This window comes from Andrena cerasifolii, chromosome 9 (assembly GCF_050908995.1).
Source record: "Andrena cerasifolii isolate SP2316 chromosome 9, iyAndCera1_principal, whole genome shotgun sequence".
NCBI lineage: Eukaryota > Metazoa > Arthropoda > Insecta > Hymenoptera > Andrenidae > Andrena > Andrena cerasifolii.
The window spans coordinates 744897-767999 of record NC_135126.1 but is presented as its reverse complement, the minus strand read 5'-3'; the positions used below and the strand labels follow the sequence as shown (position 1 = coordinate 767999).

The 23103-nt window shown below is 39.0% G+C and overlaps 1 protein-coding gene across 3 annotated transcripts in view; it reads left to right on the top strand.

Moving 5' to 3' along the window:
• LOC143372797 (lachesin) overlaps positions 1–23103 on the top strand; it is a 562432-nt gene that overhangs the window by 503472 nt on the left and 35857 nt on the right. For all 3 annotated transcript variants that reach the window (XM_076819351.1, XM_076819352.1, XM_076819350.1), the window contains exons 8-9: positions 14220–14276; positions 15089–15175. In XM_076819351.1, coding sequence (XP_076675466.1) covers positions 14220–14276; positions 15089–15175 — 144 coding nt within the window. The remainder of the gene's footprint in view (positions 1–14219; positions 14277–15088; positions 15176–23103) is intronic.

The window sequence follows — 23103 nt, the reverse complement described above, 5'->3', positions numbered from 1 at the left end:
TCAAGACAGATATGCGACAGTGTGTCATGTGCCTCACCTGGATACACGAGGCATGCATTGGGCTCACACCTGAGGTCTTTCTTTGCCCGAATTGTACATATTAAATAGGTGTTAAAAAAAAACTTGTACATAATTTTGAAAACTTTTTTTTTATAGAAATCTTTGTACATTAAACTATACACTGTAATATTTGGAACAATATATGGACACAACAAATACGGAAATTAATAGGATTTTAAAAAACTTGTAAACGGGCCTTATTACCTGCACTACAGTAGTGTAATATTTGTAACAATATATGGACACAACAAATACGGAAATTAATAAGATTTTAAAAACCTTGTAAACGGGCCTTATTACCTGCACTACAGTAGTGTAATATTTGTAACAATATATGGACACAATAAATATGGAAATTAATAGGATTTTAAAAACCTTGTAAACGAGCCTTATTACCTGTAGTGGTGGCTGTAGTGCAGGTAATAAGGCCCGTTTACAAGGTTTTTAAAATCCTATTAATTTCCGTATTTGTTGTGTTCATATATTGTTACAAATATTACAGTGTATAGTTTAATGTACAAAGATTTCTATAAAAAAAAAGTTTTCAAAATTATGTACAAGTTTTTTTTTAAGAAGTTATAGAACCTTAGGTGGGCCTTATTACCCGAACTTACCTTATAGCAAATCACGAATTTCAATCATATATTAAAAAGACTTTGCGTTTTACATCTCCTTCATATTTTAAGACACTAAACTGTCTCATCGAATCACCCGAATCAAGAAGCTTTCAAAAATTCACGAAAAATCATTAAGGTGAAAACCATTAAGTCTCACATGAGCCTTTAATCTCAAGAGACAATTACTTAATTATTTTATCACAAGTTTCATGAAATTAAACTCTTATGAGACAAGTTTCATGATATATTTTCGAAAATCTCTTCTCTCGCGCCTATTAACATTATTTATGTTTCGTTATCGGTGCTGAGATTTTTGTCTCGTGATAAAAAAGATTCGTGAAAAATCACATCGTGAAGTCGCACTATTATAACGTTCTCCTGTCTCGCGTCGCAAGCTTCAAAGCACTGCAGTAGCTAAACACTGTTCAACGTTCTAATATCCAATACTCAAGCAAACTGAGCAACAGTAATGCCCATAAGTAGCCACTAATAACACCGAGAATACCACCAAATCCCAGAGCCAAAGTGTGCGTAATATACGAAATGCGTGCAAACAGGGTTAAACTCCACTCAAGAGGGTGTGGAAGGGTTGGAACGCGTTGCTACACCCGCGGTCCCGCGCAGAGGAATTGTTGCTCGGACGAAAACCCTGCTATAATCAAATTTACACAGGCAAGGAAATTTGTTTGACGGTATAAGCTAAGCGTTGCTGCGCGATGCGAGTAGGGGGTGGCTGCTGGACAGACTAGAGACGGAAGGGAATGGTGGAAAGGGGGGAGAATTTCATCGGCATGCCCGATAAAAACCGAGAGTTGCCGCACACGTACAAGGATAATGCAGTTTTATGAGTTCGCGGCGGTAGCCGTGATAAAGCGCGGATAAAGGTGATAAATGTATGGTTTTTTATTAGCAGACTCGGCTGGGAGTTGCTAGGATGATACAGTTCCCGGCCGTGGACCGAAAATTTATCGTACTTATTGAATTGTTGGGAAATCCCTTGGACGCTTTTGTCCTAGAAACGTGAATTCCTTGAGTCGATTGAATTTTATATTTTATTAAATTTGATAAGTATGGCACCGTGTGAATTGTTCCTCTCGTTTCGTAAAGTTGGTGGCATTGTAGGTAGAGTCAAAGCTTGGGGAAATTTGAAGAGTTTTGAGGTGTGAGAACTAATAATTTATTCTACTTTTGCACGAGTATTGCGAAGAGTAATATAAGGAAGTAAGGGTAAAGATTACAGTCGTTGGCCACCTGACAGTGATTGACCCTATTTTGAGAAATGAAAAAATATAAAGAAATACCAATGTTATGCTTTTTTTAATGAACATATTCATATTCCTTGTACTTTCTTGCGTAGTATGTAATCAATATTTCATCACTCATTATGTGTATATTGTGATTGTATAGAAAAGCAGAGAGGATGACTCGACTTTATAGCTTGAAAATTACAGCGATTCAATAAAAAAACCATAGGAGTACAGTTGAAAGGTTTCGAATATTTTAATGTATTTATGATATTTATATCTCCCATATTCTTCATATATTGATAAATAAAGGTTAAAACTTTATAAAAAATTATTTATTTGTTAAAATTATACATATATTATGAAAATTACCGGAGGCCAACAGCTGTCATATGAATAATATTGAATGGCAGTAATTGGCCGGGTGGCCAGCGACTATTTTATAATCATGGTAACGGTAAAACAGTTATTGGCCCCCTGTTCATTAGCGGTATTGAAACGACCATTATTAAAAAAGATTCAACATTTACATAATTATAGTGCAATTAAATAAAAAGAAGAAGTACTATTAGGTATGTTACATTGTATAGTTATATTTTAATTTTCTTGTGATTTGAATTTTAATTGAGGTATTCAAATTCAATTTGATTATTAAATTTATTTAATTAAATTGGAATTAAAAATGAAATCTAATTAATGAAATTTAACTTGATTACTAAATTTATTTAATTAAGTTGAAGTTAAAAATTAAACTGATTACCTAGTAGATAAATTGTAGAAATTTTGAATTTTTTAGTAGATCAGACTTACCCTACAGTAAAAAATACCAAAAGTAAAAAAAAAGGTGATAAAAATGGGAAAAAAATATACAGATGAACAAATCATACAAGCTATGGATGTTGTGCAAAAAGGAATGTCACAGCGTACAGCTTCCAAAAAATATGGGGTGCCACGATCTACCATGCAATTTAGAATGAGTCCCGCTTTTTCTAAATCATCGCCCGGTCCACCTCCTGTATTACGAAACACATACATACATAAGATATATCCATTTTTATCGAATAATTTTAATCCTATTTCTATCATCAAATCAGATAACATTTTCTTTTAGGTTATATTATGTGTCAAATAGCGGCCAATCACTGTCGAACCGATTGGACAATTACTGTCATAACCATGCCAATAACTATATTTCTTTGTAGTCAACACATTTTTTGTATATTTTTTATAAATTCTTGATTTTTATTTAAAAACTATATTTATTTTTAGATTATTAGGATTTTTTCAAACTTATTTATATTGACTTTCATTTGAAATTTACTAAATTCACATTTATAATTCACTATTTATGTGACACTCCTGCTTAAGGGGAGGTTCCGGTCTAGAGCCCCCAAAAATAGGTGATATTTAGGAATTAATTACAGGAAAACTACTGCATATAACTTAATAGGACTTTTTGCATTGCATTGAAGATGTCTTAAGTTATAGAAATGTATTTTTTGTTTTGTAATTAATCATTGCAGACGGCACTGTGAAGTCGTTAAAGTCAAGGCGTCAAAAAAATCATCCAAATCGGTGGGATCTGTATCTCCAAAAGTTATTATCCGATTCGACTGAAACTTTTTTTATTTTGAAGATTATTCTTCTGTGCAGGGGAGGGGGCTAGAAAAAATTACAAGAAATGACATTTTTTTTAGAAAATAACGACACTTCAAGTTTGAAATCCCATTTCCCTGTATTTTTCGTCCGTTCAACGCCTTTGAAAATTATAATTTTTAATTTTTTGTAATTTTTTCTAGCCCCCCCCCCTAGCCAGAAGTATATTCTTCAAAATAAAAGAAGTTTCAGTCGAATCGGATAATAATTTTTGGAGATACAGAGCCCACCGTTTTGAGAACACTGTTTCGAGAAAAACGCGTTTAAAGTTTTACGCGCGCGCCGAGTGGCCGGGTGTTACCCATGCATTTGCCGCTACTCAAATGCCTATAACTTCGGGAATTTTACGAATTTCAACAAATCCTTTTAAACACGTATTCCTAAAAGATCGAACATTCGAAAAATGAAATAAAAAAAAATCGACATTTAGACCGGAACCTCCCCTTAACTGGCCAACCATTGTACTCTTTACCTTTATTATACTAACATGTGTTATGGCCATGAAGCCATAAAGGGACACAGGTACTTTGAAACACCGTCACATTTAATTACTCACAGCTGGAAGTGTACTAAGTTTCAACACGCAACTGGACATCAAGATACGTAATGCATGTAAGAAACCTGAAATATGTAACAACTACCCCCAACATTGAACAGTAATTACCATTTTATTTCAATAACCGTCAGGGAACCCGGGACATGGAAGAAGAGAGCCCTAAATTCTTCAGCCGAAATTGGAATCCCTTCTTTCGCTGCCCCCTCCGTGCACATAATACGTAACCTTTCGCTAGTCTTCTAGCTGATTACAGCACAACGTAATTTCCAATTTCTATTCACTTAGCATGCATAAAGTAACATTTGACTTTATTACACGGTCTGGCACTTTCCATCCACTGTCTGAAAAACACCCCGCACTCTTGCCTCTCGTTTTCGAGTGGACTGAAAGACGGGGCGGGGAGCAGCGAAGGGGGGGTTGGGTTGTTACAGCCAAAATGCACTAATTGGAATTAGTACACCGGGAAATATTTGAACAGCTTCCAAGTCCTAGGCAACGAGAAGAAGAAATTGGATGGAGCGATGGGCGGGAGGGTCGGTGATGGACCGACGAAAAAGGATGATGCTATTAGGCTAATTAAGGCGCCTTAAGATTTTAACGAGTTCACTTACCTTACCTCGGCGGAACTTCGAAATAGCCGCGTGTGGCGCGTAAACTTTTGCAGAAGTGAATTGTCTTCTACCCCTCCCGCTTTCTGCCTCTCCTCTCTTCAAATTTGACTGAGCACCAGCTACCCGAAACTTTCGATCTCATTTCCAGCGATTACTACGAGCTAGCAAGTTCCCGTGGATTCATCCTGTTTATTGGCACTTCGGATGCAAACTGACAAAGGTGAAAACGAATCTTCGCGTACACCAGCTCGTCGCTCCGAGTTTACATGGATGCAGCTATGAACTGAGTTGCTGTTGAGGGATTCCTAAATAGTCCCCGCGAGAGAATTTGGCATCGGCTTTGTAATACAGCTTGAGCCGCTGAATTCGAAATATGTTTTAGAGGAACCTCTGTCCACTGAAGCACAGGTGACTCGCTAATCGCGCGTGACGATAGATTCGATGCATCGAAAGAACTGGCCACGTTATCTGGCCCAATCATCAATCAGCTGGGCGGAGTTAAATGGTTGGGACAACGGGTTTTAATATCTCCCCGGAGAAATAAAAGTTGGCGCGATAAATCAAAAGTAAAAAGTCTCTGTCCGACTGTATATACCTCTCTGTCTTCCGTCCCTGCTCGTCTCTTTCCTTCCGTCTGCCACTCAGCCACGTACAAAATGGAAAGTCTTCACTGTCTTCCTCTCTCCCTCTCTCCCTCTCTCTCTCTCTCTCTCTCTCTTCCTTCCTCCTCTCCCTCTGCGCCCCTCCTTATCTCCACTCGTTTCTTTCTCCCCGTCACTCTCTGTTGCAGCACCTAATGCCTCTTCCTTCCATCGATGACTTGCAGAAGTGATAAATGAATTTTTCCCCTAGCCTATTTATATCTACGGGCCGGAACGCCCCCGTGCCACCCCTGAAATTGGATAATCTTCTCGTAATAATCGCGTGGACGATTTCTCGGCGATATCGATCGAGCCTGGTGCATTTCCCGGGGGTGATTTTGGAATTTTGTAGCTGAGGACTCTGTCGTTTTCGTAGCTGGTCTAGAGAATGCATGAGTTCGTTGTTATTTAAGAGGAGGTTCCGGTCTAAATATCGATGTTTTTTATTTCATTTTTCGAAAGTTCAACCTTTTAGGAATACGTGTTTAAAAGGATTTGTTGAAATTTGTAAAATTCCCGAAGTTATAGGCATTTGAGTAGCGGCAAATGCATGGCAACAACCGGCCACTCGGTGCCCACGTAAAACTTTAAATGCGTTTTTCTCGAAACAGAATTCTCAAAACGTTGGGACATGTATCTCCAAAAGTTATTATCCGATTCGACTGAAACTTTTTTTATTTTGAAGAATATATTTCTGGTTAGGGGGATACAGAACAAAATACAAAAATTGAAAATTTATAATTTTCATAGGCGTTGATAGGATGAAAACTATAGGGAAAAAGTAATTTCAAATTTCAAGTGTCGTTGTTTTCTAAAAAAATGCCATTTTTGTAATTTTTCTGGTTTCCCCCTAGCCAGTAGTATATTCTTCAAAATAACAACAGTTTCAGTTGAATCGGATAATAACTTTTGGAGATACAGGTCCCACCAATTTGGATAAATTTTTTTACGCATCGAGTTTAATCACTCCCCAGTGCCATCTGCAATGATTAATTATAAAACAATAAATATATTTCTACAATTTAAGACATCCTTAATACAATGCAAAAAGTCCCATTAAATTATACATAGTAGTTTTCCTTGAATTAATTCCTAAAAATTACCTATTTTCTGGGGCTCTAGATTTTTTTTAGAAAAAAATTATACAGTGTATGGATCTAAAAGTTTTAGACTTTTTTCCGCTACAAGTGTAGAGTACAAATAAAAAAATTATTTCATTTTTGCCCACTCTTTTGATCCGCAGTGCATGCTGCATCGTTGTTAAAAGGAAAGGACTGGACTATCGCCATGATAATTTCAGACAAAATCGTCGAAAATCTAAAAACCTAAGAAATTCCTTAATTAATTATGTGGGGATATCGCGCTGTGCTCTCTCATTCTTAAGAAACAATTAGAGGATGATTGTCATATATTTAAACGAGAGGTCCGGAGAAATGTTTTAAAAATTCACAATAGAAGGTAGGCGTGTGTAATTACGAATAGAATCGTGTTTGAATTTTTAGATTCGGTCAAGAATTGCATTTTTTACAGTGGCGAGCTCTTTCGTCTAGTGACGCACAGTTGTTTAAAATGCAATTCCAGCTGAGCAAAATGATTTTTGTCCGTATTTATATGCGTTTCTTGTACGCATAGGTATAATACTTTAATAGTATTTACTCGTTTATTATTTGTAAGGTTTTTTTACTTATTTATGATTATTTTTTGCCGGTTTTTGTGTGTAAGTAAAACTACAAGTGTTCTCGATAAAAGTTAATATTTCCAGATTATAAACTCAATTAGTTTAATGGAAAACTTACAAATATAAACGCATAAATATTTCAGAAAAAATAAAAAAATGCATATAATGTACTAGCTTTACTACTCGGCTTCATCCGAAATTTAGATTCTGATTTTATAGAAAAAAATTATTTATTAATTTTTTTGTGTGAAAATAGTCACATTCATCTGGATTAGCTAGGCGTAATGAGCTGAGACGCATTTCGTGACTCCAGAGTTTACCGTTCCAAAGTTTTTGGGCGATATACGAACACACAAACACTTTCTGCTTTATATATTAAGATATAGATTAAAAATAACGCGACGCATTAAGGGGTCTTCCTGCCTTGACGGACGAAAAATGATGCGAATTTTGAGAATTTTTAAAAGCAAAACCATTAAATATGATGCTAACTTAAATATGATGAGATATTATGCTAATTATTTCGAAAAACATCATTTTGAGAAAGACACTTTTCAAGTTTTAGGTACTATTGTTTTTAATTAAATTTTTTAAAAAATGTTGCCTAAATACATACAAATATAGGCATAAAGTTTTCAATTAATATAATTTGAGGGTTTCTCTTAAGAAAAATCCCAAATGTTGCGCTCCTTTTCAGGCCGTCGAAGTAGGAAGACCCTTTAAGAAGTGCTGCAATATTTAGTTTTTCTGCCACTTTAATAAATACATTAATAAAATTTAAGGACAACTTTTGCTGGTTTCTACAGGGTATTGAGAAATTGATTTTTTTAAGGATATAGCCGAATTTAAAAAAAATAATTTTGCTTAGTTAGAAACGCATTTTAAACCACTTTAAACTGGGACTTGCCCGTGAGCGCCCTATTTTCAATGTGTTTATTTGATTAAAACAAAAATCGATTCTGCTTTTAGTTCAACAAATTTATTATTAATTGAAAGAAAAATCACTTTTCTATCTATCATACCAGCGCACAGTAGTTCGAGCATACTACATGCTAGCTGTACAAAATTATTTTTTCGCTGTATTGGGTTTATATGGGGTTCAAATTGTTAGAAACAAAACTGATTCATACCACAGTTTATTATTTCACTAAAAATATAAATAAAATAAAAATACGACTAATTCAATAAAGGAAAAAGAACAAAACGACAGTATTGTACTTTAACTATAATTATCCGTTGCAAAGTTATGTTTATTCCTGTAATTTCTGAGATTTCTGTGGAGTTTTAAAAAAATTTCGAGCCACAGTTCACTCACCTAACATAAAATGGCTGTTAAAACAGTGTTTTACTATATGTTCCACGTCGTTCCAAGCAACAAGGGTAGAATGTACGGAAAGTATAGACTTTCTAGTTTTTTTGAATCACACGATCGATCTGCAAAAATTTGCAAAACTATATTTTGTGAATTTTTTTCGAGTGCGACGCTCGGCAGGAGAGGTAGCACAGTTGTTATATTTCAGACTCTATAATGTAATGTAATGTAATTATCAAGAAATTAATAGTTATAAGGCACACTTATAGTTAATCTATAATACGTATAGAGTCTGAAATATAACAACTGTGCTATCCCTCCAGCCGAGCGTCGTACTCGAAAACAATTCACAAAACATAGTTTTGCAAATTTTTGCAGATCGATCATGTGATTAAAAAAAAAACTAGAAGTCTCTACTTTCCGTACATTCAACCCTTGTTGCGTGGAACGACGTGGAACATATAGTAAAATACTGTTTTAATAGCCATTTTATGTTAGGTGAGTCAACTGTGGCTCGAATTTTTTTTTAAATTTCCATAGAAAACTTAGAAATTACAGGAATAATCATAATGTTATAACTGATAATTATAGTACAATATGTTAAATATATAGTTAAAGTACAATATGTACTGTCGTTTTGTTCTTTTTCCTTTACTGGATTAGTCATATTTTTATTTTATTGATATTTTTGGTGAAATAATAATCTGTGATACAATTTGAACCCCATATAAACCCAATACCGCGAAAAAATAATTTTGCCCAGCTAGCATGTAGTACACCCGAACCACTGTGCAGCGCCACAATCCATTTTCAAAAAGCACCTATTTTTAAGGCCGTCGCACTCTTGGCCCTCTTTAACTGCCTGCAAAATCTGTACCGTTAGGAATTTCGTTCTAAAACTTTACCTGGTCATTCTTCTCCCGCAAGGATGAAAATGTGCAAAAAAAAATTGATTTCTTGAGCGGAAAATGCCCTCGACGGGATAATAGGTTTTCATTATTGTTATCATCGAATTAAATGAAAAAATAGATCACGTTTAGATAGAACTCGCGTGACTCACGATATACTTCCTCGTGTAGTAAATTACATCCGTCACGTCTCGATGTAGGTTACACGTGTAAACTTACCCACAGCCTATCATTTTTACCAACGATTTAATCTCGCGTTTTGGTATACGCGTATACACACTTCCGAATATTTTCACCCGCATTGTGAAGACTTCTTAAAACAGTACGAAGCCTATTGCTCACCTGCTCATTGTGTCGTTTAATCGCTCGAGCGTATCTCGGGAAAGATCTCCGTGAAAAATCGTGTAATTCATTTCATGCACCGTAGCCGACTCATCTAAACGAGGTGATCTACGTTAAACGTAGATGAACGAGATAAAAGCACCCTTTTTTTTATCCAACGTCGCGTTTGCGATCAATCGCCGGTAGATCCCTGGCCCTGATACTCGGCTACCCAAATCGCCATCGAATTAAATCAGAAACTACCGCCGAGAAGTATCGCCTTAATTCAAACGATCTGAAACCTTCCATCGGTTGTCGCGCCTTTAATTAACACAACGAACCCCAGCATCAACGATGATGCGTAAGCGTCCGAAAGTTTCGAAGCGCTGAAACTTGCTGGACGATCCCATCGCGGTTGGAATCGCTGGAAGGTGTAATTACGATGCCCGCGTGGATAAGGAGCAGCGGGCACGGTGCAATTTTCGAGAAACACTGAAATATCTGCGGTCACGTCGAAGGAAGAGAAAAGAAGGTGCCCGGCAGGTCGACTCTATCGAGGGATCTCGCGGTAGCAATTTGATGGTAACATATTTTATGGTTAAAGAGCAGCTGCTGGGAGGGGGGGGGGGGCGACGGTCGGGGGTGGTTCTGATCGTAAAGTTCGCTTCCCTGTGTCGTCGGTTAGGCTTATCGCGCGGTCGCACGCCTCCGAAAGATTACAACTTGTCATGGAAATTGCCCGCTGGAAAGTGAGCACTCGTTTCGCCGCTGTAATTTTCGCCGCCGCTTACAAACTGGGTCGCATTCGGCTAACCGGGCCCGCGCTTAACAATTGATTTGCCCGCGATAAAATGACGCCATTACCCCGCGGAGCTGGCCGAGCGTCTCGGCGACGACAGAAGTCCCGAAAGACACACGATAGTGCTCGATGGAGATGCTATCTCGCCAGCTCGTGCCTCGCCGGCGCTATAACATTATGGGTAATAGGTGTGTGCATATTGCTGTAATAACGTTAGACGACGTGTCGCACGAGAATATTCTTCCGGCTCTCGGGAACTCGTTAATTTGCTCGCGGAACCCCCTCTCAGTAGTAACCGGCGCCCTTGGCTGTGGAGGGATCGATAATCGTTTGGGGTCGCGATGAAAATTAATTGAAAACAGGCTGGGAGATTTAAATACTTTTCGCGGGGGTTCGTGGTGGATTTGTGTCTTGTTAGTTCCTTGGGCTCCGTGCGCTTGTGTACTCGTCTGAAGATTGATTGATTGTACTACTGAACCTGCAGTGTTTTGTTTTAGATATGAATTGCTTTTGTGGTTTCTTTTATTATGACTCTGATTTTAGCTCGTAATTTGATTAATACAGGTTTGTGTTTCGTGTGTATATTGGCTCGAGCTGGCTACTCAATGTATTCAATGGACGCAGGGAAAACTGGTAATAAAGGAACAAATCAGAATGCTAGTTCATCGAGGCAAATCAATATCGCGATTTCATTTCCTCATTACGGAATGCGTTGTGGAGGGTTGTTTACTTTGTAACCACTTTCTGCTAATTAAATTGATAAGTATCGCGTGTGCTTTGGGCACCGAGTATATCATTTGGGAATGCAATTAATTGTTTCTGTTATATACATATAATATGATACGTTATATACAATGGAAATGTGAATACGTTCCTAGTACATTTTACAAGTAATTTTGGATAAATATGCTGGCCTGATTAAAAAGTTGATAGTAAATTATATCTGAAGAAAGTACAGGGTACTTCCTTTTAAATTATCCCGCGCACTCACGGCGCGTTTGGTAAAGGGGTTAGTAAAACTTACTAGACTATAGTAAACACGTGCAAGGGCAAACTCCACAAATTGAAAGACTATAAAAAGTAGAGACTATAATTAGGGAAAGGACAGATTGAATAATCGACATTTAATTTCGTCTCTCTTTTTACAGGTAAGCCTTGTAAATAGTTGTAAATAAGAACATAAATAATGAAATCAAGAAACCTCTTTTTACAGAGAGAAACTCAGTTTTGCGATTATTCCGGCCCTTGCCTAATCATCCGAAAGTTAAATAACATTATATATATTTTCGCCAAAGACTATATTTTCAGGAACAAAAAAAACGAGAACTCACTTCTGTACAAATATACAAGGGACACGTTCTGAAATAAAAGCTTAAAGGTGGAAAGAAAAAAGGGAAAAGCAGTTAATAGTTCAACGTGAATCACGCGATAGGGATGACCCCGAGAGTAATTTAACCCTTATCACGCAATAAAAGCAGCGGCCGCATATTCTGCATTATGTCCAAGCGCGTAAACACGTCTGCCAAGAAGCACACTTTGTCATCCCATCCTATTTACCTTCGGGACTGTGCAAGTGTCTGCCGGAATGCGGCATGCACTTTCCACATACGAGCAATCGCTCAGCCGCCCGTGACAAATAACGATGACTTTTTCACGATGAACGTGTCACTCTGTCGCGAGTTAGTTTGTTCGTGTCTGCCGGGGAATTCCGCCAGAGTAATTTCGATGATTTCCTTCCGCGATACTAAATTGCCTCGAATTCCAAGAGCGGGTAGTTTCGAAATATCAGCATTTCATCAATCAATCCGATACGAAGGGGAGAAAAGGGAAACAGAATATTCAACATCTGCAGAAAAGACATTTCGGAGCTTTAAAAGAATCGCCATTTTATTCGTCAGAATAAAGTGAAAGAGGCAAACTAATATACTAAATTTGCACGAAAGAACTTATTACTCACATACAAAGATAGTTAAGGGTACTCTCCCATCAAATCATTCCAAAAATAGGTCATCCTTAGGATTCTACTTTAAAAAAAAGTAAACGTCATAGAGTTAAAAAACTTTTTGAGCTGTATTTGTACATCGTTGAAGATAATAAATTTAATTTATGTTCCATCTAATATTGTTGTCTGTTAGTGGCTGTAACTTTCTTGGTGATACAGAAAAAATAGGAAATTTATAACGCCTTGTAGAATTATGTGAAATCAACAAACCAGGAAAATTCTTAAAGTTTATCCGCGATCATAACTTTTCGTCCAATCTTCTTCCTTTTATAAAGATTTGCGTGGGTAAAATTACACATTCTTTTAAGATTGTGGTTCAAACGTGTGACAAAACATGGGATTACAATATTTTGTTGCGACCATAGATGATTCCACGAACAATCTTCGAAACTTTAAGAATTTTCTTGGTTTGTTGATTTCAGATTAATTCTACAAGGCGTAATAAATTCCGCAGATGCGGAATATTTTTTGCATCGCTAGGATAGTCACAGCCACCAACTGACAGCAGTATTAGACAAAATATGCAAAAAATTATTTTGCAGCCTAAGAAGATTTTTTAACACTATGACATTTGGGGAGAGTCCGGGAGAGTTGAACCACGTTTTACTTGAAGGTCCATGAAATCTAGGGTATGAGATGCATCGATTTTATATTTATGTCAAAGTAAAGCCTTGTTATCAGACTATAATTTCAGGGTTATATCATTTCAATAAGTTAATAAATGTAAGCACTAAATTAAATTTTATCAAAAATGAGATTTGGCTCATCTCTCCCCGAGCGCTGGGAGATATGATCCACCATGTGGGGAGATTTGACCATACTCTAGTACCTCGGGAACAAATGAAAAAAAAACAACAATTTCCTTTAGTTTATAATAAGTAGCCACAAACTTTAGACATTACAATAATTATCTTATACACTTTAATTGAGCTTTTACTTTGTATTTCACTTTGAACACGAAGAGACACGATTTCCTGACTCACAGCTAAAGCGGACAACCGTCCGCCTACCGCGAAATTTAAAACAGATATTCGAAGCGGCTCAACTCTCCCATATGGTCAAGTCTCCCGGACTCCCCCTATTTTTTTTAAATAGAATCCTAAAACTGGCCTATTTTTGAATGATTTGACGGGAAATGAAACTTATGAAACTATATAAAAGTAGGCACTTTCTGGCAAAGTAACCTTGAACGCCCCAACAATCGATATGTCCCACTCACAGCGGCCACGAATCTTTTTCCACCCCCATAAGGAGCGAACCACGGCGATCCCTCCAACTTGAGGTAACAGGTACATCATACGCGAAGCGTTAGACTTCTCAATACTGAACGCCTACGTCCCCCACATGCAGGGGACTCAGCGTAATCTGCAAGCCAGCTGCAGCTACTACTAAATATCGGTGTGACTAGGACGACGAGGGCGTTGGGGGTACGAGGACGAGGAACACGCGGGACGAATGACGATATTAGGAATAATTATTCAACTATATTCGCCAGGTCGACGAAGACGAGAGTGAGGGGGTTCAGGGGTGGGGGGGAAGGGGACGACAGTAGGTAGCCTGTAAAATATGATCTGGAGTTTGGCCGGCCTGGACGGCGCCACGGTGGCTAATACGTTTGAGGGCGAAGTTAGTAACAGGTGGCGCGATCCATAACGGTCCCTGCAGCTTCCAAACCCCTCCTTGCTCACCTATCTCCCTCCACCCCCCGTTGCACGAAACCACCCTCCGCCGTCATCGGTTCTAACGGCACACGCGCCTACGCCAGAAGGGAAGGAACTTTAATTAAAAATAAAAACTTGTTTCTTTCGTTGCAGAGTCGTCGCCGCCGAGCACCAGCCCCAGCCCGTCCACCACGGAGATGCCGAAGAAAGGTGAGCTCGTAAACCTCCCTTAATAGCGGGGAAAATAATATTTTATCCAGCGGCAGCGCCGCGTGCCTCTATTTTTTCTCGATAGCGCCTCAAGAGCTTCTATCCGCCGCGCTCGCTGCTCCTTCGCTTCCCTCTTCCCACTCCTCGTTACGAGGGTTGAATCCAGAGCTTCTCCCTCCTCCTTCCCCTCTCTCGTTATTCAGTCGAGGGGTTTCATGGAGTAAAATTGCAAATTGAAAGTGACCGAAGGTGTGTGCCCTCTTTTGGGGAGGTAAATTTATTTGGGTATAGCTGGACGCGATAGGAATGGTATTTACGTGGGATGTTACTGAAGCGAGTGCATTTAAGTTTAATTCGAGGAATTCTTGGCTTATGTTATTAGCGGCCTTTGGATTTTATATTCTCGTTCAAATACTTTGGTGGTCAATAGAGCGTCTAATGTTTATTCAAAGTGTATTAAATGGTTATAGAATTAATCGCCCGATGTAAATAACATCGCTGGGGGGATGATATTTTCACGTTAATAAATATACCGAAGGCGCGGTCGCATTTTATTGAAGCATTTTCCGGGACTTTGCACTCGAATCTCGAAAGGAGCTTAACTTTTCACGGATTTCTTAGGGAAAGTAATTTAGCTCCCGACCTCCGGTCGAATGGCCCCGATTTATTATTTATAAGACGTACTTTGTAGACGCCCGGCGATTATATACGCAGATTAAACACAAACGAAGTTAGAGGCCAGGGTTTTTCAGATTTTATTTCTCATACGGTCCCCTGAACGAACCTCTACGAAGCAACATTTTTCTGCACAGATTGGGAGCTGATGGCTGAATTGAACAACTCCGTTTACGGGAATCCCAGTTCCCTGACGATCCACAATGAAAAAAGCACGAAGACTGGTAAGTCCCTTTGTGAAACGTTACTTGGCGATCGGCAAGTAATTAATTCTTTCAGACTCTTGACTCATCTTACTGGCAGCATTTTTTAAATTCTGTCGTGGGGAACATTGTCCAATTAGCTTAAAAATTAAGCAGTTGACAGGCTGATTTATCAGTGATAAGAATTAGTGTGGAGTAATTAAGGGGAGGATGTCACGTAAATCGTTGCTGTAGGAAATAAGTTTATTGTGAATTTAACTGTTTCTTGAAATAAAAACTATCCTGAATTCAGATGTTTATTTCCATAAAAATGAGAATTTAATATGGGACAATGTTTACCTGCAGGATAGAAATTGCGTTTTCTCCGATGTCTGACACATTTAAGACCTATACTACTAGTTTTCACGCAACCTTCTATATATCGATTAACAGACTTAACACAGGTATGGATAAGTTAAAATACACAAATCGAGGCACTTGACACCACAAAATACTTTAACCCTTCGTGGTCACGTGGGGTGTATCGCACCCCAGGCAATTTTCCAGTTCAAATATCGTGCCTTTACGAATTCAAAATGAATTTAAACCTTAATATTAAATTTTTTTAAAAATAATCACTTTTTTCCACAACTATTTTTTCAACTACAAATTTTATCCTATCAAAATATACATTATGGGTATTACGAATGTAGAATTATCACTTAAGAGTTAAAGGATTTAAAAATACGAAAATGGTAACTCAAAAATGACGCTACGGTGCAGTGAGCCACATGTGACCAATTTGTGATTATATGAGGGCGTGGCCACGGAGGGTTAAAAATCATTGATCACAGAACTACAGAAAATGGCGGTACTCGAAATTTACTGTACATCTCAGAAGTTTGCAGTACATGTGTTTATTTTTCACTTTGAAATATAATATAATTCGAGTTCTTCGGTGGGTAATAATACATTTGCAGCGTTTCCAAAGAGAAACATTGGAGAATTCCTATCGTCGAACTTACGTTAACAACGTGACAAGTAGAAGTCGTATCAGCAAGTCAGACGCATGGAAATTCCGTGCGAGATGGAGAAAAGTAAATGTAAATGACAAAAAGTTCTCTCCCTTCGAGTCTACCGGCGAAACGCATTCTCTTCAATCTTGATCTTTTTTCGAAGAACGCATCGATCATCCCGACACCTCTCGCGGGAAACTCGGGAAAAGGGGGAGCACGCCCAGCCGCGGCAGAAATGCAACAAAAATGTAATAATACGATAAAGTTAGCAGTCAAGCGAAGAGAAATCTCTCGGATTGTATACTCGATGGCCCGGCGAATCGAATTGTTCTTGCGAACGATTCACTTACAGTTTTTACCTGCAACTGGTCGTACGTGTACTCATAATTACACTCGCGTCGACTTTCATTCTTTCATTACTGAGCAACATAACGTATAAATCCGATTTCACAGTACGATATATAAATTGTAGTTAATACGAAATGAATTGAACCCTTGAAGCTAAATTTTCAGTTGCGAGTTACGCTAAAAACTATCCCTATCTTTGGTCATGTGTATTATAGGGTAGAGTAGTGTTCATGAGCAATTAATTAATTTTATTACAACTATAGTGCCTTGCCTAAGAAGGTATTACTCGATTTTAAAAACTTCAAGTGATAGACAATGTTAATATGTAATAACAGTGGTTTTGTAACATGGATTATTGGGTAGATGTCCCAGTTACTGCCAGTGCTCCCAGTACTACCACTTTATTTATTTTACTTAAACAAAAGGTAACGTAAGGTAAAGGACCCAATTACTGCCACCTACCCAATTACTGTCACCCTAAGCTGTTTTACGTAAAATAACGAATAAATCTTGTGAAATGATGCATTAAAAAAATTTAGCATACAACTGAAACTGTTATTTATACGATACAAAAAACAGTACTTAATTTTTTCTTCAATAATTTGAATAAAACGATCAAAATTTTTAAGCGGATATTGGGAGAGTGAAAACGATGACTTCCTTACTAGCGAAAGAGAAAACAAGGCGTTAAAGAAAATGCTGTAATTGTAATATTTAAGCTATTAACATAAAAAAATATAATGTTCTAAATAATATGAGCATCGTAAAAAGTAATAAAGATTCGAATTCAACGATTCATTAAGACTTTTTACTTGTTAATTGAGTGACAGTGATTGGTACAAGCCTTTCAAGCATCTTGGTATTACTGCCATGGCAGTAACTACTCATGTGAATACAGCATGTCGTCATTACTGACACCTAACGTCATTACTGGCATTCCGTTTATTGTGCGACGTAACCAATATTAGTCTTCCGACTTTGGTTGAACGGATAACTGGATATTAAGGCTAGCGTGCACAGTTGTAAGTTACTTTTACATTTAATTAAAGCAAAAAATGATTTTTGGAAAAATGACAGTAAGTGTGATAGCAGTATTAGGTTAGCTGGCAGTAATTGGGGTGTCAGTAATTGAATCAAACACATTTTAAGGGTTTCAGTACCAGATCCCGAAATATATTTTTGAAATCCATGATTTTATACATAAAAATCGAAGTTTTAAGGTTCAGCAAATTTTTTTCATCAAGTAAACATATTAAACAATAATAAATAACAAGGACATCATTATACATTTAGTCTATTAGTACAAAACTATAAGATAATGTCAGGGTGAACGTTTAAAGTGTCAGTAATTGGGTCCTCTACCCTATAAAGTATATTGTGCAAACAAATTTTATTAATAAATGAAGGATCGCGGAATAAGCGGACGCCGAAGTCGCATGTGACGCACCTGGCGTGCGATCGGGTTTTGTCTCCAAGACCGTTCCCGAAAGCGGCGGCGTGCGTCGGTGGTCAGTCCTCGCCAAGCCACGTTGCAAGAAGCTTTGTATTCCTTTTTTTTATTAAATATAAGTACACTTTTATTATCCACTAGAGTGCCGTTACTCAATTCCCCCCACCACCGCCAATCCCAACCATACATAAATTGTACACTATTCTTTATACATTACGTTTTTATTAAGTAAAATAAATAAAGTGGTAATAATAGGGATAATGGCAGCAATTGGGACATCTACCCTATATAAATTGCATCTACCCCTCTACGCTACAGATATAGTGCTCTACTCTAGGATATCGAGGACATGGGATATTTCTATAACAGTGCAGAATACATAAATCGACTCGATAAAACATCCCCTGTCACTTTGGATAATTAATTAACTACTTTGCTAATCAATTAAGAACATTCGAACTCTGCCTCTATACGTAACATCATTTACATCAGCCGAATTAAATATGGTTACATCTGATTTGCACAGTATTGCAGTTTCCCATAGAAGGGAAGCCCCTGCTATTTATTATTCCATCACAATGAAACGGGGCATTTGCAGAATCGCAAGCTTGCAAGGCGGTAAATTCACACTTCGGCCTGAAGCACGCCGGAAGGAAAGCTTCGCAGCGAAATCATCGAAAATTAAAAACCCCGTGACAATAATTCACTGTCTTCAAGTCGCTGGATTTAATTCAGCAGCCTTCATCGTCGCAACATAAAACATTTCTAACCAACCGGAACACGAGACGACAGAACCAAATTCAATCAATAAGTAACAATGGAAATAACGAGTTAACAAATATCGATCCCCAGAAACACAATCTGGGACGACTGTCCTCCAGAAAATATCCCCCGAAACGATCAAGAAGCGGATTACAAGGGGCCAGAGTCGAGGACTCTAGAGTCGTAAAGATCCTCCACAAAGAAGATCCGCAGGAAAAAGGGAAACAGGAAGCAAGGGAACAACAAGTGAAAGAGTCGTGAAAGTAGAAGTGGATGCCCGTATACGTGTAAAATCTAGAAGACCAAGAGGAGGTGGGGGAGGGAGATCTGTGGACGGGGGCGCAGGGTCGAGGGTTGGGGCCCCTGTAACATCAATATTTCATGTATGCTAACACGCCAGAACTAATAATGCACCAGCAAGGAAGACCCAAGAATAATATCAGCCACCGGCGTACTCCGTGTTCTCCCCCTACCGCCAACCCCTTTTTCACCCCGCGCCAGTATCTTTCTCTGCCTCTCCACGATTTCGTTCCCACCCAGCCGTACGAGGCGACGTTAGCCCTTTCTTCTTTCGTCGCGCAGAGACCGTTCTTTCGCGCCTTGTGTTAAATTTAATCTAACAAAGTGCGAGAGCCTTTTCGAAAATTCGTGTCTCGTTGGGGACACCCCCCTGTCCCTGCCCGCCCCTCCCGCGTTTCTATCGCCGTTGGGCTGCATCTAAGCTGCACACGGCGTCGCCGGGAAGGCAGATGGGAGGGAAAGACAAAGAGCTGGAGGCAGGAAGGTATGCGACATCGGGCTCGTAAGTCGGAACACGCCGTGCTCCTCCTCGCGTCCCCGCGCCTCCGACTGCGGAAGGGGTTGCCGGAGAGCACGACCACGCAGGCAGACAGGGGCGAGGGGGGAGTAGAAAGAGAGGGTGAGGTTTGTAATTGGCGCAACATCTGCGGTCTGCGGGGTGGCATTAATGTTTGCTCCCCTCGACGCTTCTCCGGTAGACTCGCTTCTCCGTTCCGCTCATTGTTTCGGCCCACCCTGTCCCTCTTCCTCCCTTCCCGCCCCAGCCCCGCGGTCTCCTTTTTCATTTCTTTTCCATTTCCCTGCCTTGTTCTTTTGGTGTTGTTGAATTGAGTCGTAAGTAATTTTTCTGGGGGAAGGAAGTTGCGTTCCTTCGTGCTTGAAGAGAACGGACACGACGTTTTTAATTACACAGCGATTACCCTTCTTCTTGGCTGTTTACTTCGGAGTCCGTTGTGCTTCGCGGGCTGGGATCTATTGATTAAACAGACTGCTTTGAAAGTGTATGGAAGCATAACTTGAGTGATAGAGAACCTCCAGGGACTGAGGCTTGTTTCCTGGGTGTTTCATGACAGGAAACGAGGCCTCGGGACGGGAACTGGCGGCACAGGGGTGCCCGAGTTAATTCACCAGTGCTGAGACTGTGGCACTGTAGCGCAGCTAAATTAGCGATAGAAATTTATAAAAAGGCGTAGACGAGTTTTGGTGAATAGTTGGTATTATAGAAGGGAGTTGTTCAAAGCACATGACTCTTTTTATTAAAGACTAGCTTTGGTACTCGACTTCGCCCGTAAATTCGATTCTGATTTTATAAAAAATCTCTTTTTTTTATTTTATTTTTTTTTAAATAATCACATTCATCTGGATTAGTCAGGCATAATGAGTTGAGACCCATTTCGTGATCCCAGAGTTTATCGTTCGAAAGTTTGTAGGCTACATACAAACGCACAAACGTATAGAAGCTTTCTGCTTTATATTTTAAGATAGCAGATTTGTTATGCAAACGCAAATCTATTTGCAAGTTTCGTTCCCTGGGGAGATTTATCGCGAACAGTTTCCCGTTGCAGTAGACAGAAATAATAAGGGGACGATTAACAATGGTTTTCGAGCAAATTGGAAAATCGATTCGTTGTACCTACGTTTCATCTGTTACGTCCGCGGCGTATTAAACAACAGATCGTTGGCTAATAACGAAATTATACATCGTCGCATTAATTACCTTCGCCTCTCGCCCCCATAAACGCTTATCGACCGGATAATTGTTTATCCAGTCGTGTTCAACTCGTTGCCCTAGCATTTTCGAGGGCATGGGCAAAGAGCGTCGAAAAGCGTCAAGCTACGCCTTCATGAGCAACAGTGCCGGGGTGGGGAGAGTGTTTGTCAGACAGGCGTCTCAGGCAGAGTTGGACATTAATAAATAAAAAAATATTTAAATAACGGATCAAATTGAAGTTACTTCAATTTTAGATTATTTGACGATTGAAGTTAACTTTTTTATTCGATGAATAAAGTTACTTTTTTAATCGCCGAACGTTTCAACTTCAGCGTCAAATAAATTTTTCAACTTTAACTTTAACAGTAACTTTCACTCTAACTTTAACTTTATTCGACGTCAAATAATTTCCTTTATTCGTCGAATAAAATTAACCCGGGTCAACTTTATCTGACACATGACGAATAATTTTTTTAACTTTTATTCCATACTCGAAATTTGATTTCAATACAAATTTTGCTCATCTCTGGTCTCAGATCCCTATACAGCTAGCAACGAGGTACCCTCTAATTTTTTTTTTAAGAGGTTACAAAATTACTGAGTAAAGGGGGGTCTAGTTTGCACCCACTGTGAGCCGTCCCTATGAGCTTGGCCCATTTACCGGCTAATTAGTTAACAGGTGTTGCCAAACAGTGTAATATTGTAAGAGTCTTGATGTGAAATCGGCGGAAAAATTTAAAAAAAAACGCTTTCCTGAAAAAATCTACCCCTAATCATCCTGAGTCCTGCTTTATTTAACGATCAAACAAATTTACCTGTATGTGAAGTTCGTTTGATCGTTAAATTATACTTCGAGGCTCGCCCGAGAAATTACATATGTAGCTTTTCAGAGCATAACCGATTTTTTTTATATTTTTATTAATAATGTTATTATTAGTATTTGTATTATGTTTTCATATAATAATACTACCTTCATGTATGAACAGACCTTAACCTACGTTTTGGTAGCGCTTTGGTATAGTGAATCCAGTAATACCGCCGTGGCAAAATTCTCATCAGTTTGCGCAGGTATCGGTCTCTTATAGAAGGCAGCGAACACCTGCGAGTTTCTGAACCATCCTGCTGTCTTTTTAATTAGGTCTATACTAATCCCTCTCTCAGACGCTTTCGATGTGGAGGCGTGTCTAGTACTATGCGCTGTAAACATTTCATCTACCCCGCAATTGTACAACACCGTTTTTATTCATTTACTCAACGTCTGATACGTACCTGGCTTGTGAGGCTTACGAAACGAAAAAAAACAAGGCTCTTTCACCTCTCCTAATGTTCTTAATGACCTCTACATATCTGAGGATTGTTTTAGCCGCACACAGCTCCGATTTATCAAAAAAAAACGGGAGATTTAACACAGGCTGAGCTGCTCCCGGTCTAGGCGTTTTAATAATGTCCGGAATCTTGATTTAAATTCCCAACGGTGTAGCCGCAATAATGTCTATAGAGATCTTAGCGAACGTTTGTACTCTATGGGCCATACCCAGCGCTAGCAGCATGATCGCTTTCTCCGTCAAGTGGCGTAAGGTTAATGTTTCTAGGGGGAATAACTTACTCATTTTCGATAACACCGAATTTACATCCCAAGGGGTTATTCGACAAATCCTCTGATGCTATTAAGGAAATGGCCGCTCTTATTGAATTCAGCGTTCCGTGAGACGCTCCTTCTTTAAACTTTTTCGTTAAGAATTCCAACACCCTTGCCTGATCTGTCTTCAGAGGGTCCCAATGTCTTTCCCTCGCATAGTGCCACCACCCCCTTAGTGCACTATCATATTGACTCATTGTTGAGCTTGCTAACGATGCTGTCAAAATATCAACTGACTCTATCGGCAAGTTCTTGTTCGAAAAAGCGCGCCTGATAACTTCGCTGCCACCAGGGTAAGCCTGGGTGCCAGAGGATGGCGTCGCTCGCTGAAAGAGGAAATCAAGAGGTTGCAATCAGGCTTGGAAATCAGCGGATCAGACGATAGTAATCTTTGATACAGGGGGTACCACGGCTGAGCTGTCCACAGTGGGACCAAGACCACTCCAGCAGCCTCTTCGTTTATAATTTTTTGCAAAATCCTAGGAATTATCGCGAATGGTGGAAACGCGTAGAAGTCTTTGCCCCTCCACCTTAATGTAAACGCGTCTATAGCTAGTGCATCCGGATCTCTTTCCCATGCGCAATAGGCTCCACATTTTGCATTCGCACGAGATGCAAAAAGGTCAATGGAGGGGGCCCCGAAACGATTTACTACCCGGCGGAACACATAATCCGCTAGTTTCCACTCCGTGTCTATATATTCCTTATTCGGGATTGAATATCTGCTTCTTTATTTTCCCGGGA